The 13,357-nt window shown below is 39.9% G+C and overlaps 1 protein-coding gene across 2 annotated transcripts in view; it reads right to left on the minus strand.

The window, feature by feature from the left end:
- Nucleotides 1–4,842: 4,842 nt before the first annotated feature.
- Nucleotides 4,843–13,357, minus strand: part of PLAC8 (placenta associated 8) — a 34,903-nt gene continuing 26,388 nt past the window's right edge. For both annotated transcript variants that reach the window (XM_061420663.1, XM_061420664.1), the window contains 2 exons: nt 8,785–8,903; nt 4,843–5,140 (listed from right to left, as the gene is read on the minus strand). In XM_061420663.1, the coding sequence (XP_061276647.1) occupies nt 8,799–8,903 (105 nt within the window). In that variant the 3' untranslated portion in view covers nt 4,843–5,140; nt 8,785–8,798. The remainder of the gene's footprint in view (nt 5,141–8,784; nt 8,904–13,357) is intronic.

Genomic DNA, 13,357 nt, shown 5'->3' on the forward strand with positions numbered 1-13,357 from the left:
GAACATTCACCAGAGTAGACCATACCCTGGGTCAGAAAACACACCTTACCAAGTTAAAAAGAACAGAAATCATAAAATTTTATGCTCTCTGACCACAATGAAATGAAACTGAAAATAACAGAAACATAGCTGGAAATTTCCCCAAAACTTGAAGATTAAACAACATACTTCTAAATAACATGCAGATTAAAGAAGAAATCTCAAGAAGAAAATATTTTGAACTAAATGAAAATACAACTTATCAAAATTTGTGGGATGCAGTGCATGTGTTAGGAAAGACCACAGATCTAAAATCAATAAGCTTCCACAAGAGGAAACTAGAAAAAAAGAAAATTAAATCCAAAGTAAGCAGAAGGGATGAAATAATAAAAATCAGAGTAGAGTGTAAATCAGTGAAACTTGAAAACAGGAAGTTAATAAGAGAAAATCAATGAAATCAAAACCTGTTTCTTTGAAAACATGAATAAAATGGTTAACTCTAGCCAGACTAAGATAAAAAGAGAAGGTACAAATTACTAATATCAGAAATAAAGGGGAAAGTTTAAAAATAAAATTAAAAAAAAAAGAAAAAACAAAAAATAAAAAAAAAGAAATAAAGGGGGTCATAACTACAGATCCTATGAAGATTAGAGGAATAATTAAGGACCATTATAAATAGCTCTATGCTGATAATTTTGATAGATGATATGGACCAATTCTATGAGCGATATCTACCAATTCTCACAAGAAATAATCTGAATAGGCCTATAACTGTTAAATTTTTAAAATTAATAATTAATAACCTTCCATAACGGAAAGCACTGGGCCCAGATGAGTTCACTACTGAATTTTATCAAACATTTAAGGAAGAAATCATACCAATTCTCTACAATCCCAGAAAACAGAAGCATACAGAATACTTCTTCATTCATTTTTTTTTTTAAGGCAAGCATCATCCTTCCACCAAAGCCAGATAAAGATATTACAAGAAAGGAAAACTGCAGTTCTGTATCTATCATGAATATAGATGCAAAAATTCTTAACAAAATATTAGTGAGTCAGATCCAGCAATACATAAAAAGAATTATATGCCATGACCAAGTGGGATTTATTCTAGGTATATAAATTGTTCAACATTAAAAAATCAATTAATATATTTCATCACATCTATAAGCTATAGAAGAAAAGTTCTTTGATCATATCAATAAGTACAGAAAAAGCATTTTTATAAAACCTAACACCTATTCATGATAAAAAAAATTTCAAAAAACTAGGAATACAGAGGAATTTCCTCAATAAAGAATATGTACAAAAACCTTATAGCTAGCATCATAATGGTGAGAAACTAGATTGCTAGATTCTTTCCCCCTAAGATCAGGAATAAGGCAAAGCTGTCCACTCTCACCACTCCAATTTTTTTGGCCATGCCTGGGAGCTTGTGGAATCCCTCACCAGTAATTCAACCTGCACCCTTGGCACCGAAAGCACAGAGTCCTAACTACTGGACTGCCAGGGAATTCCCTCACCACTCTTACTGAACATTGTATTGTAAGTCCTGGATGATGCCGTAAGACCAGAAAAGAAAGTTAACCTTAAATACAGATTGGCTGCAGATGGTGACTGCAGCCATGAAATTAAAGACGTTTGCTCCTTGCAAGAAAAGCTATGACCAACACAGACAGCATATTAAAAAATGGAGACGTTACTTTGCTGACAAAGGTCCGTATAGTCAAAGCTATGGTTTTTCCAGTAGTCATATATGGATGTGAGATTTAGACCATAAAGAAAGTGCCGAAGAATTAATGCTTTTGAACTGTGGTGTTGGAGAAAACTCTTGAGAGTCCTTTGGACTGCAAGGAGATCAAACCAGTCAGTCCTAAAGGAAATCAGTCCTGAATATTCATTGGAAGGACTGATGCTGAAGCTGAAACTCCAATACTTTGACCATCTGATGCATAGAAGTGACTCCTTGGAAAAGACCCTGATGCTGGGAAAGATTGAAGGCAGGAGGAGAAGGGGACAACATAGGATGAGATGGTTGGATGGCATCACTAACTTGATGGACATGAATTTGAGCAAGCTCTGGGAGTTGGTGATGGACAAGGAAGCTTGGCGTGCTGCAGTCCATGGGGTTGCAAAGAGTTGGACATGACTGAGCGACTGAACTGAACTGAACTGGGAAGAAAGAAAGAAAACCATCTCTGTTCACAGTTGACATGATTATCTATGTAGAAAATCTCAAGGAACCAGAAGAAAAAATTCTTGCAACTAATAAGGAGTTAAATAGCAAAGTTGCAGGATATGAGGTTAATATACGAAAGTCAGTTGCTTTCAGGACTTTGCTGGTGTCCAGTGGTTACGAATCTGCCTTACAATGTGGGGTTGCAGGTTTGATTCCTGGTTCAGGAACTAAGATCCCGTGTGTCGTGGGGCAACTGAGCCTACACGCTGCAGCTACTGAGCCTGGTGCCACAGCTAGAGAAGCCTACACAGTGCAACAATAGATCCTATATGCTGCAGTGAAGATCCCGAGCGCTGAAACTAAGACCCAGCACAACCAGATAGATATATTTTAAACATTCAATTGCTTGTATATATATATAAGTATATATATATATATATAAACAACGAGCATTTGGAATTGGAAATTTGAAATAAGTATGTGGGTTCGAAGTAGGGAAAACAGGAAATTTGGAGTGTGAAAACATGGTGATGGTGGGAGAATAGGCTAAAGAGGTGGATTGAGGTTACATCATGAAGGATCAGGGAAATTTTTTTAGGATGTTTACAATTTTTTCATGGCAAGCAGTGTACAGGATGGACTGGGGAGAAAGCAATGGGAGCTGGAGTTACTAGAGGCCAAGAAACTAATTCAGGAGCTATAAACATGATTCTCAAGAGACGTAATATGGGCTTGGACTACATTCTTGGCAGTGGAGACAAAGAGGAGAGGACAGATTAATTCATTCAATAAACGATCTCTTCAGTTCAGATGCTCAGTTGTGTCCAACTCTGTGACCCCATGGACTGCAGCAGGCCAGGCTTCCCTGTCCATCACCAACTCCTGGAGGCTGCTCAAACTCATGTCCATTGAGTCAGTGATGCCATCCAACCATCTCATCCTCTGTTGTCCCTTCTCCTCTGCCTCAATCTTTCCCAGCATCAGGGTCTTTTCCAGTGAGTCAGTTCTTGGTATCAGGTGGCCAAAACGATTTGCGCATGTATCTACTAGGTGTCAGGTGTTTTTCTAGGCACTGCAGATACAGGAACAAACAAGATCATCCACTAGGGTTATCAAGTGGAGTTTAAGTGACAGAAGTTGATGTCTGAGTAGATGTGAGGGGAAAGGAGAAGGGTGTGATGAGACAATTTAGGTTTCACCAATATCTAGATTTCTTACCTTGAAAACCTGGGTAGTGAAATCGTTTGACCTGTTGGGTAGAGAACGGGTAGGGGACACCAAGAAGCGGTTGTTTTGTAGACAGTGAAAGAGACATTCTGAAGACCAACAGTAAGAGAAGAACTAGAAATACAGTCCTCCTTGGTGTGTAGGAGGCATTTGAAGCTGTGAGAGTAGATGATTCCGAGAAGACTAGGAGGTGTCAAAGGAATGGACCCAGGACCAGATCAGATCAGATCAGTCGCTCAGTTGTGTCCGACTCTTTGCGACCCCATGAATCGCAGTACGCCAGGCCTCCCTGTCCATCACCAACTCCCTGAGTTCACTCAGACTCACGTCCATCGAGTCAGTCCATCTCATCCTCTGTTGTCCCCTTCTCCTCCTGCCCCAGGATAGAACCTTGCAAAACACCTACATCTATAAGGCAAGTGAAAAAAGGGGGCAAAGGACTCAAGTTTGAGTGCCTATTAAGTTCCAGGTGGTTTTACATTTTTTCTCACTGAAATCTCACAATATCCTTATAGTGAAATATTTACTTACAGTAGATGTTTCTACTAATAGATATTTCTACTAGTCTGAAGATTGCCTTCCCTGACCCTCCACCCCAACAAATAAAATGGACTCACAAGTGTAGGGGGAGAAAGAAAGGAAATTGGGAAGTGAGATTTTCAGCAGGGCAAAATGTTGCAGAGGATAAACAGGATGAGAAATGGGAAAAAAAGAAATGATGACTTCACACATTTATCTATCAGTTTTTAACCAAAATTGAATCATATTGAATTTGACAATTGAATTTTTATTACTTGCTTTGATACCTCATAGGCAAAAGATAAAATTAATGACACAACAATGAAACCATCAAGTATGCGGTTGGGAAGCAGAGCCTAGTACACTGTTGCTTTGTCAGACTACAGCCCACCAGGCCCTCCGTCCATGGGATTTTCCAGGCAAGAGTACTGGAGTGGGGTGCCATTGCCTTCTCCGAATAATGCTTGTAGGTAACACAAAAAGGAGGGAAAGCGTTGGTTAAATGTGCTGTAAGTGTCTTAGAACAGGGGTCCCCAGCCTCTGGAATGTAATGCCTGATGATCTGAGGTGGAGCTGATGTAATAATAATAGAAATAAAGTGCACAATACGAGGAATGTGCTCGAATCATCCTTCCCTCTCTCTCCTCCACCCACCCCACTGCACCCCACCCCTGTCCCCCGCCCTCTTTCATGGCAAAATTGTCTTCCATGGAACCGGTCCCTGGTTCAAAAAGGTTGGGGACCAGTTTCTTAGAATAGTTGCCCGTAGTCTTTGTCTCTCTCTCTTAAACTTCTTACATGAAAGAGAGCTGAATTGCTGTGGACCAAAATCTCCTGTTAGGAAAACAAACTACAAGAACAAAATTATGATATTGACCCTTGGAATTGACTGATGACATGAAGACATTTTATTGAGAGCAAAGAACCGTAAAGAATCATGTAAAATCTTTTATTTGTTTATATTTTAAAATGTAATACAGAATTTATAAGCTGGAAAACTTAATAGCAAGGAGAAACTACGCTGGACCATTTAGCAAAACTAAGGGATAACACTCCTTTGAAATAAAAATTCAGTTTTTTTTAACCCCACTAATTGTGATTAAAAATATCAATTATATTTCAGTTGCAGAAAGTGGAAAAGCTGAAGAGGTGTTGATTTTAGTTGCTTCAGTAAGAGCTCTTCACCGGGTCAGGAGGGACCACAGAAGAAAGGGGAGAAAGGGAGCTCTTCACCTACGAGGGACACACAAAAAATATGGTTAAATTTTCTCAGTCTACTTTTTAATTTTTAATAAAGATTTAATTTTAGAATCATTTTAGATTTATAGAAAAGTTGCAAGAGAGTTCCCATATACCTGCACCAGTTTCCTTACTGGCTAGCATCTTACTATGGTAGGTGTATCACAACTAATGAACCAATGTTGTAGATTATTAATCAAAGTCTGTTCTTTATTCAGATTGCTCAGTTTTTACATAATGTCCCTTTGCTGTTCCAAGATTCCATTCAGATAGCATATTACCTTTACTCATTATGTTTCTTTAGGCTCCTCTAAACCGTGACTGGACCTTTCTTATTTCTGATGACCTTGACAGTTTTGAGGAGAATTGCCTTAATTTTTGTATTTTGCAGAATGGGCCTCAGTTTTTTTTGTTGTTGTTGTTCTTGTTGGTTATTTTTTTCTTTTTTTTGTTGGGCCTCAGTTTTTTTGTCTAATGTTTTTCTGATGGTTAGACTGGAGTTGTGGGGTGTTGAGAGGAAGGCCACAGAGGTAAAGCACCAGCTTCATCGCATCATTTCAGGAGTGCGTGCTATCAACAGGATACCACCAATGAGGATAACTGGCTAAAGTAATTTTGTCAGGATTTTCCACCTGGTTAGTCTTCCAAGGTTATACTTGTCCCGCCCCCCTTTTATACTGTACACTTTGAAAGTCACTATGCAAACCCATACTTAAGAGGTGGGAAATAAAGCTTTCTTTCCTTACGGGGAGGCATACCTTCATTAATTATTTAAAATTCTGTACCTCTGGGAAATTTGTCTATTCTCCCTTTTTAGTTGGTTCTTGTACCTCTTTGCCTCAGTCTGTTTTTAACATAAATCACATTATTCATTGATCTTTATCTTTTGATTCTCCCATTACAGATATTTGGAGATCTAAAGTTTTATTGTCAATGAATAACGTAGGGTCCAAGCTGATGAGCAAGAGTCAGGACCACCAAGATATTTTTACAGCAAACCAGCTTAAAAATTCAGAGAAATAATTTCCTTGAAGGAAAAAAAAAAAAAAGCTCAGGTGCCAGGATTTATGTATGTGTGGGTAGCTCTTAATATTTTATCCAAATTGTCTCATAAGTTCATTTAAGCAGTGTTGAAATAACACCTCTTTGCTTCTGACCTTACCCCGTCCAGTCTGTGTACATAGCATTACCAGGTTAATTTTTCTAAAACATAACTCTACCTATGTTACTCCTTTACTTACAACCTAAAATAATTCCCCTGCCTGCATGCTAAATTGCTTTATGCTAAGTCACTTCAGTCGTGTCCGACTCTGTGCAACCCCATAGACGGCAGCCCACCAGGCTCCCCCGTCCCTGGGATTCTCTAGGCAAGAACACTGGAGTGGGTTGCCATTTCTCATGTCTCCTGCATTGGTGGGAAGATTCTTTATCACTAGGGTCACCTGGGAAGCCCCCAAATAACTCCCCAGTGCTTACCAAATGAAAGCCCAGATCATTAGCCTAGTATTCATGACACTGCAGTAAAATATTTCATTTCTCATTATTTTCCCCCTTTTATGTTCCTGCCAAGAGGAACCTAAACTCATAAATATGTTTTTTTCCTCTTTTTGCCTCTGTAGTTTCATTGGGCTTCCCTGGTGGCTCAAGCAGAAAGCATCCATCTGCAGTGCAGTAGCCATAGGAGACGTAGGTTTAATCCCTGGGTTGGGAAGATACCCTGGAGGAGAGCATGGCAACCCACTTCAGTATTCTTGCTGGGGGAATCCCATGGCAAAGGAGCCTGGTGGGCTACGGTCTACACGGTCACAAAGAATCAGACAGAAGCGCCTTATCACAGCACAGCACTCATGTTTCACTCATGTTGCTGTTGAGAGGCAACACCCTTTTCTATTCATTAAAATCCCATCCTGAGTCAGAAATCTTCTGTTGGTCCCATCGGATCTATTTCTACCCCTGTCCACCCTGCCCTGTGCTCTGGGAGGCTGACCTGTGTACCCCAGCAATACCATCCCTGTCTCTGCCTTCCTGGTGGGTTCAGCCAATGGGAAGCCCAGAAGGACGTCAGAATGTGAGGTCAGGGCACCTTCCCTGCTGACTCTTCCTGTAGGGTTGCTCCGGGCTGCTCAGGTCCTCTCAGGGCAGCCACCATACAGGTTTCTCTTTTGGGGTTCTAGTCACTGCTCCCTCCCCTCCTCCAGAGGCCCAGGGGAGGTCTGGTTCCCTCTCCTGTCTCCTCCCACCCACCCTGAAAGTCCCTGTGCCTCCTGCCCACTCTGCAGGTGGTTTCATTAAATCCTTCTATTCCCACAGCTTGAGTGCCACCTATTTCCTCTTGAGACCCTGATGCTCACTTCCTCTTCAGAATCAAAAAACCACTTCTTTCAAGAAACTTTCACTTGTACATCTCACAGAATATCATCTTTTCTTCCTCTGAGCATAAAATAGCACTCTGACTAAAGGCACTGGTCAAAGTTTGCATTTTATCAACGCCGTTTTTTGGAGTATAAAGTCTCAAAGGACAAGAAGACCAACTTATCTCCTTTTGTTCCCCCAAATCAAGTACCGTGCAGGACTAGGTACTTGAGACATTATTTGCTAAATATATGACTATTTAAAAATGTACCTTCCAAGAGTTATGTTTGTTAACCTATACAGAGTTCTCATTCACTTGAGAAAGGAAGTGGTATTTTTGCAAAGAATGGGAAAATTAATGTTTTCTTCCCATACTCAAGATATGTTCTATAGAAGATTGTCCAAATCATGTTGATTTCTACTTTACTACATCCTCAGTAGCTAATTCTGAGAATCTTGAAAGAGTGAGTTGAAAAATGACTTGATTGAATTTCAGATGATGCCATTCTACATAATGTTTCCAAGTATTCTATGCAGTATTTCACCTCTTTCAAATTCCACCATCTCCAATAGGACTTTTCTGTTTAACCTCACCTCAAGTATTGATATGCTTCACGCCACAATCAATCCAAATATTACGTAACATAGTTTTCACTTGCTGTACTACTTCGTAATTACTTACCAGTTTCTTTTGTCAGTTTGTATTAGGAGGGAGCGTGTTTTCTCACCACACTCTTGTATTATATATATACATGCTTTTGCAATTGGTGTTTTTATTAATAGACCACCAGAATTCTGAGAAGTCTAGAAAAGTCATCCCTTTATTTATAAAAATACAGTTTCAAAATACAGAGTTATGAATTGAATGTTTGTGTCCCGCTCCCCAAACTGGGATATTGAAACCCCAACCCGCAATGTGATGGTATTAGGAGATGGAGCCTTTGGAAGGTAATAGGTTTAGATGAGATCATGAAGTCCCCAAGGTTTAGATGAGGTCCCTGTGATGGGATTACTATCCTAATAAGAAAGACCAAAACATATTCTCTCTCTAGAACTGTGAGACATAAGTTCCTGATGTTTAACCTGTTCAGGCTATTTTGTTATAGTAGCTTGAACAAGCCAGTACAGCTATCTTCTTCATAAGAAGAAATCAAAATCTATCTTTATATTAAGATAACATTTGAAAGACTTAAAGAATTGCTATTATTGAATTATTGTTCAAAATAATACTTCGTTTACAAAGCCCTTAATTACATTCCTAAACATTCACAGATTCTGGGACTTACCATTGATTCTTTTTTTAGAAAGTGCGATTGGCTCTCCTTCTGTTGATGTCTCTCTTGATTTGGCAAAGAGAGCACAGAGTACAGCAATGGGTCACCATGTAGTCGTCACAAATGGATCCCTGTTGGAAAACAGAAAAGAAACAGAATGTAAAAACCCACCTATGTGGAAATAAAGGTTTGTGGGTTTTCAAGACATTTTGAAGAGAAGCAGAAGGTGCTGATCCTTCGAATTTGAAGTTTGGATGGATACATTCAGGAAAATGTTAGTTGATTTTAGTTGATTTCTCCACATAACTCCTGTCTCTTTTTATCACATCAAATGTTTTCCTGTACTTTGTAACATATATAAAATGGAAGATATCCAACCAGGGGCTTTCCTGGTGGCTCAGTGGTAAAGAATCCGCCTGCCAATGCAGAAGACCCAGGTTGGATCTCTGGTCTGGGAAGATCCCACAGCAACTGAGCCCCTGTACCACAACTATCGAGCCCACACTCTGGACCCCAGGAGCCACAATTACTGAGTCCACGTGCCGCAACTACTGAAGTCCATGCTGTCTAGAGCCCGTGCTCTGCAACAAGAGAAGCTACTGCAATGAGAAGCCCACGCACTACACAGCCCCCGTGTACTGCAACTAGACAAAAGCCTTCACAGGAACAAAGACCCAACACAGCCCCCCAAAAAGTAAATACATAAAATTTAAAAAGGAAAAAGAGTCCATGAGGCAAAAGAGGTACAAGATTAAAGAGAGGTAAAAGGTTGAAAAAAAAAATATCCAACGAACTATCAAAGGAAGGTAAACAGTTTCAGAAAGTAAAATCTCAAAATTCTTTTCTCCTATACCCTTTCCCTGTATCAGGAAGCTCCTAGAGGGTGCCCCCACCAGAATGAAGAAGCAAACTAACAAAGAAGAAGATGTGGGGTATAAGAAACCAGAGCCTAACATGCGGAACTGGTTAAAGGAATCCCCAGGTCATGACGATAGAGATGGCAGGGTCACAGAGTGATTTCATCAAGAAGATGAAGATGATAGAATGCCTGTCTGATGTTTAGGGAAGAGATTTAGAAAACTGGAAAGAGTTTGGGATTGGATTACTTCTAAGTAAATGGAAAACTCCTAGTGAAAAAGTCAAGAGTTATTAATAGTAGGAAAAACTAAGTTTAGTAGAAAAGACAATCATTGTTCATTACACAATTCAACTCAGCTCTGAAGAGCAAATATAGGTGTCATAATGTAAATGCTAAATTTGGACTTAGCCAAAATTATATATAATCATATTGGAGGGGGGCTTCCCTTGTGGCTCAGCTGGTAAAGAATCCGCCTACAATGTGGGAGACCTGGGTTCGATCCCTGGATTGGGAAGATCCCCTGGAGAAGGGAAATGCTACCTACTCCAATATTCTGGCCTAGAGAATTCCATAGGCTGTATAGTCCATGGAGTTGCAAAGAGCTGGACAAGACTGAGCGACTTTCACTTCACATATTGGAGGGAGTGGGGTAGGGGTAGGGGTAGTGTGCATGTCCGTGGTGCAGAAAGGGGAGAAAACAGAACTAAATTCTCATCTTCCACAATGGGAGGCCCATAGACAACGCCCCCAACTGAACAGTCAAAAGGTAACAATACAAGTCTACAATTTGGAGATATGGAGGTAAACAGCTCTGGGAAAGAGGAAATAGGGAATAGAAGTTTGGGGACTATTATTTTTCTCAACAAACCTTGTAAATTAGATAATTTTAACAACTATGTGCTTGCAGAGCTTTGTTAAATAATATTCAAGCTGCACTAGAAAATAGGGCTAAGCCAAAAATCTTCAGAAATTTTTGAAGAAAAAATGAAGCAGATGGGATTATGTTGATGGAGAAAGTAAAACAGAACTCAAGAACATGAAACTTAACATGGTCAGGGGCACTGCATTAGATAAACCCCAAACCAAAACCTGTGAGGTCAGAAAGGAGGAAGGAACAGGCTGGGGAATGAAAGATGGGAGGTTAACTGAAGCCAGCTTGAGTGGCTGGGCCAGCCCAGAACTGCCAGCTGTGGTCTTGCCTGGGACACAGCGCAGAGCCGTTTAACAGACAGCCCTCATGTGGGCTTCGGGGCCCCAGGGAAGAAGAGGGGTGAGATAAGTGGGGAGCTATTCACCCATCACATAAGAGGGCAGGCTCCCAAGGACTCACCACAAAAGCGCTAAGAGACATAATAAGAGGTAAAGACATTTTAGCACAGCAGAGACATCTAAATCATTCCCACCAATGAGATAGGCAAATTGTTTTATGTTTCCTATTCATCAAATGTTAATTTTTCCTACTTTTTTTTTTTTGGCGGAATAGACCTTTCCTGGTTCCTTTTGTTCCCTTTGCTGTGCTATGCTTAGTCAGTCAGTCGTGTCAGGCTCTTTGCGACCCTATGGACTGTAGCCTTCCAGGCTCTTCTGTCCATGGGGATTCTCCAGGCAAGAATACTGGAGTGGGTTGCCATGCCCTCCTCCAGGGAATCTTTCCAGCCCAGGGATTGAACCCAGGTCTCCCGCATTGCAGACAGTTTCTTTACCTTCTGAGCCACTAGGGAAGCCCTTTGTTCCCTTTAGTAGTTATTTATTTTTTTTAAGATTTTTTTTTTTTGATGGGGACTGTTTTTAAAGCCTTTATTGAATTTGTTACGTTATCGCTTCTGTTTCATGTTTTGTTTCTTTGGCCTTGAGACATGTGGGATCTTGGTTCCTTGAGCAGGGATCGAAGGCCTCATCCTACATTGGAAAGTAAGTCTTAACCACTGGACCATCAGCGAAGTCCCCTTTTAGTACTTTCAGATGTCCCACAACTAATTTTTATCCTTTCAGTGATGATCCTGAAATTTTTACCCACAACTTAATATTATATTTATCTTGAGATTCATCCAAATTGTATCAATAGTTGATTCCTTTTTGTTGTTGAGTAGTATACTATTACATGGATGGACTACAATTTGTTTATTCATTCACCTGCTGGGTTGTTTTTTTAGTTTTTGGCTATTGCAAGCAAAACTACTTTAAACATTTGTGTACAAGACTTGATACAGATATATATTTTTGCAGGGTAGATATCTAGGAGCAGAATGGCTGGGCCAAAAAGTAGATGTATGTTTAACTTTTTAAGAAACTATTTTACACTCCAACCATCAGTACATGAGGGTTTCAGTTCCTCCGTATAAGCTAACACTTGGTGTGAGTTAGTCTGTTTATTTTAGCTGTCCCAATAGGTGTATGACGGTACCTCACTATGGTTTTCATTTGCATTTCTCTAGTGACTGATGATGTTGAACATCTTTTTATGTACTTATTTGCCATTCAAATATTTTCTTTGTTTTTTCCTAATTTTTTGGGAGGTTAAAAATACTTAACATGAGATCTGCCTTCTTAACACATTTTAAGTGTACACAACAACTTGATGAATCCTCAAAAAATCATAGTGAGTGAAAGAAGCTGCATAAAGTAGTACACACGGTACGGTGAAAAGTGAAAGTCATTCAGTCGTGTCCAGCTCTTCACAACCCCATGGACTACACAGTCCACGGAATTCTCCAAGCCAGGATACTGGAGTGGGTAGCTGTTTCCTTCTCCAGGGTATCTTCCGAACCCAGGGACTGAATCCAAGTCTTCTGCATTGCAGGCAGATTCTTTATCAGAGGAGCCACCAGAAAAGCCCAAGAATACTGGAGTGGGTAGCTTATCCCTTCAGCTGATCTTCCTGACCCAGGAATTGAACTGGGATCTCTTGCACTGTAGGCGGATTCTTTATCAGCTGAGCTACCAGGGAAGCCCACACACTATATAGTTCTGTTATATAAAATGGTAGAAAATGAAAACTAATCTACATTGACGGGAGCATATTGATGGTTACTTTGGGAAGATGGGGGGAAAAGAAGGAAAGATTACAAAAGTATGTGAGTAGGTAGTACCTTTCAGATTTTGAATGTGCATATCCTGTGATCTATCAATCAAATCAATTAACAGTACACTATCCTACAAAAATACCAGTGTGTGTACAAAATCATATATATACAACTGCAACATTATTTAAGCTTTCATCAATAAGAAAGTGATTAAGTAAATAATCTATATGGTGGAATACTATGCAGACATGAAAAAGAATCTATGTTATGGACATAAAGGGGGTCTACCATATATTAAGTGGAAAAAAAAAACCAAGTTACAATATAGTATGAACTCATTTAAAACATAGAAACAAAATAAAAGAGCCCTGTAAATCCCAAATCACATATGTCTAGCTCTACAGCTATAGCTGTAGCTTCATCTAATCTATCTATCTATTTATCTATTTATATGCCTTAGAGGAGACCAAAAGCCCAGAGACTGAGCTCAGTCGTGTTTGACTCTTTGTGACCCCGTGGACTATAGCCCATCAGGCTCCTCTGCCCATGGAATTTCCCAGGCAAGGTTACTAGAGTGGGTTTCCATTTCCTACTCCAGGGATATTCCCTATCTAGGGATCAAACTCATGTCTCTTGTGTCTCCTGCACTGGCAGGCAGATTCTTTACCACTAAGAGGTAAAGCCTCATAGGAGGATGCACACC

The sequence above is a fragment of the Bos javanicus genome, chromosome 6, assembly GCF_032452875.1.
Source record: "Bos javanicus breed banteng chromosome 6, ARS-OSU_banteng_1.0, whole genome shotgun sequence".
Taxonomy (NCBI): Eukaryota; Metazoa; Chordata; class Mammalia; order Artiodactyla; family Bovidae; genus Bos; species Bos javanicus.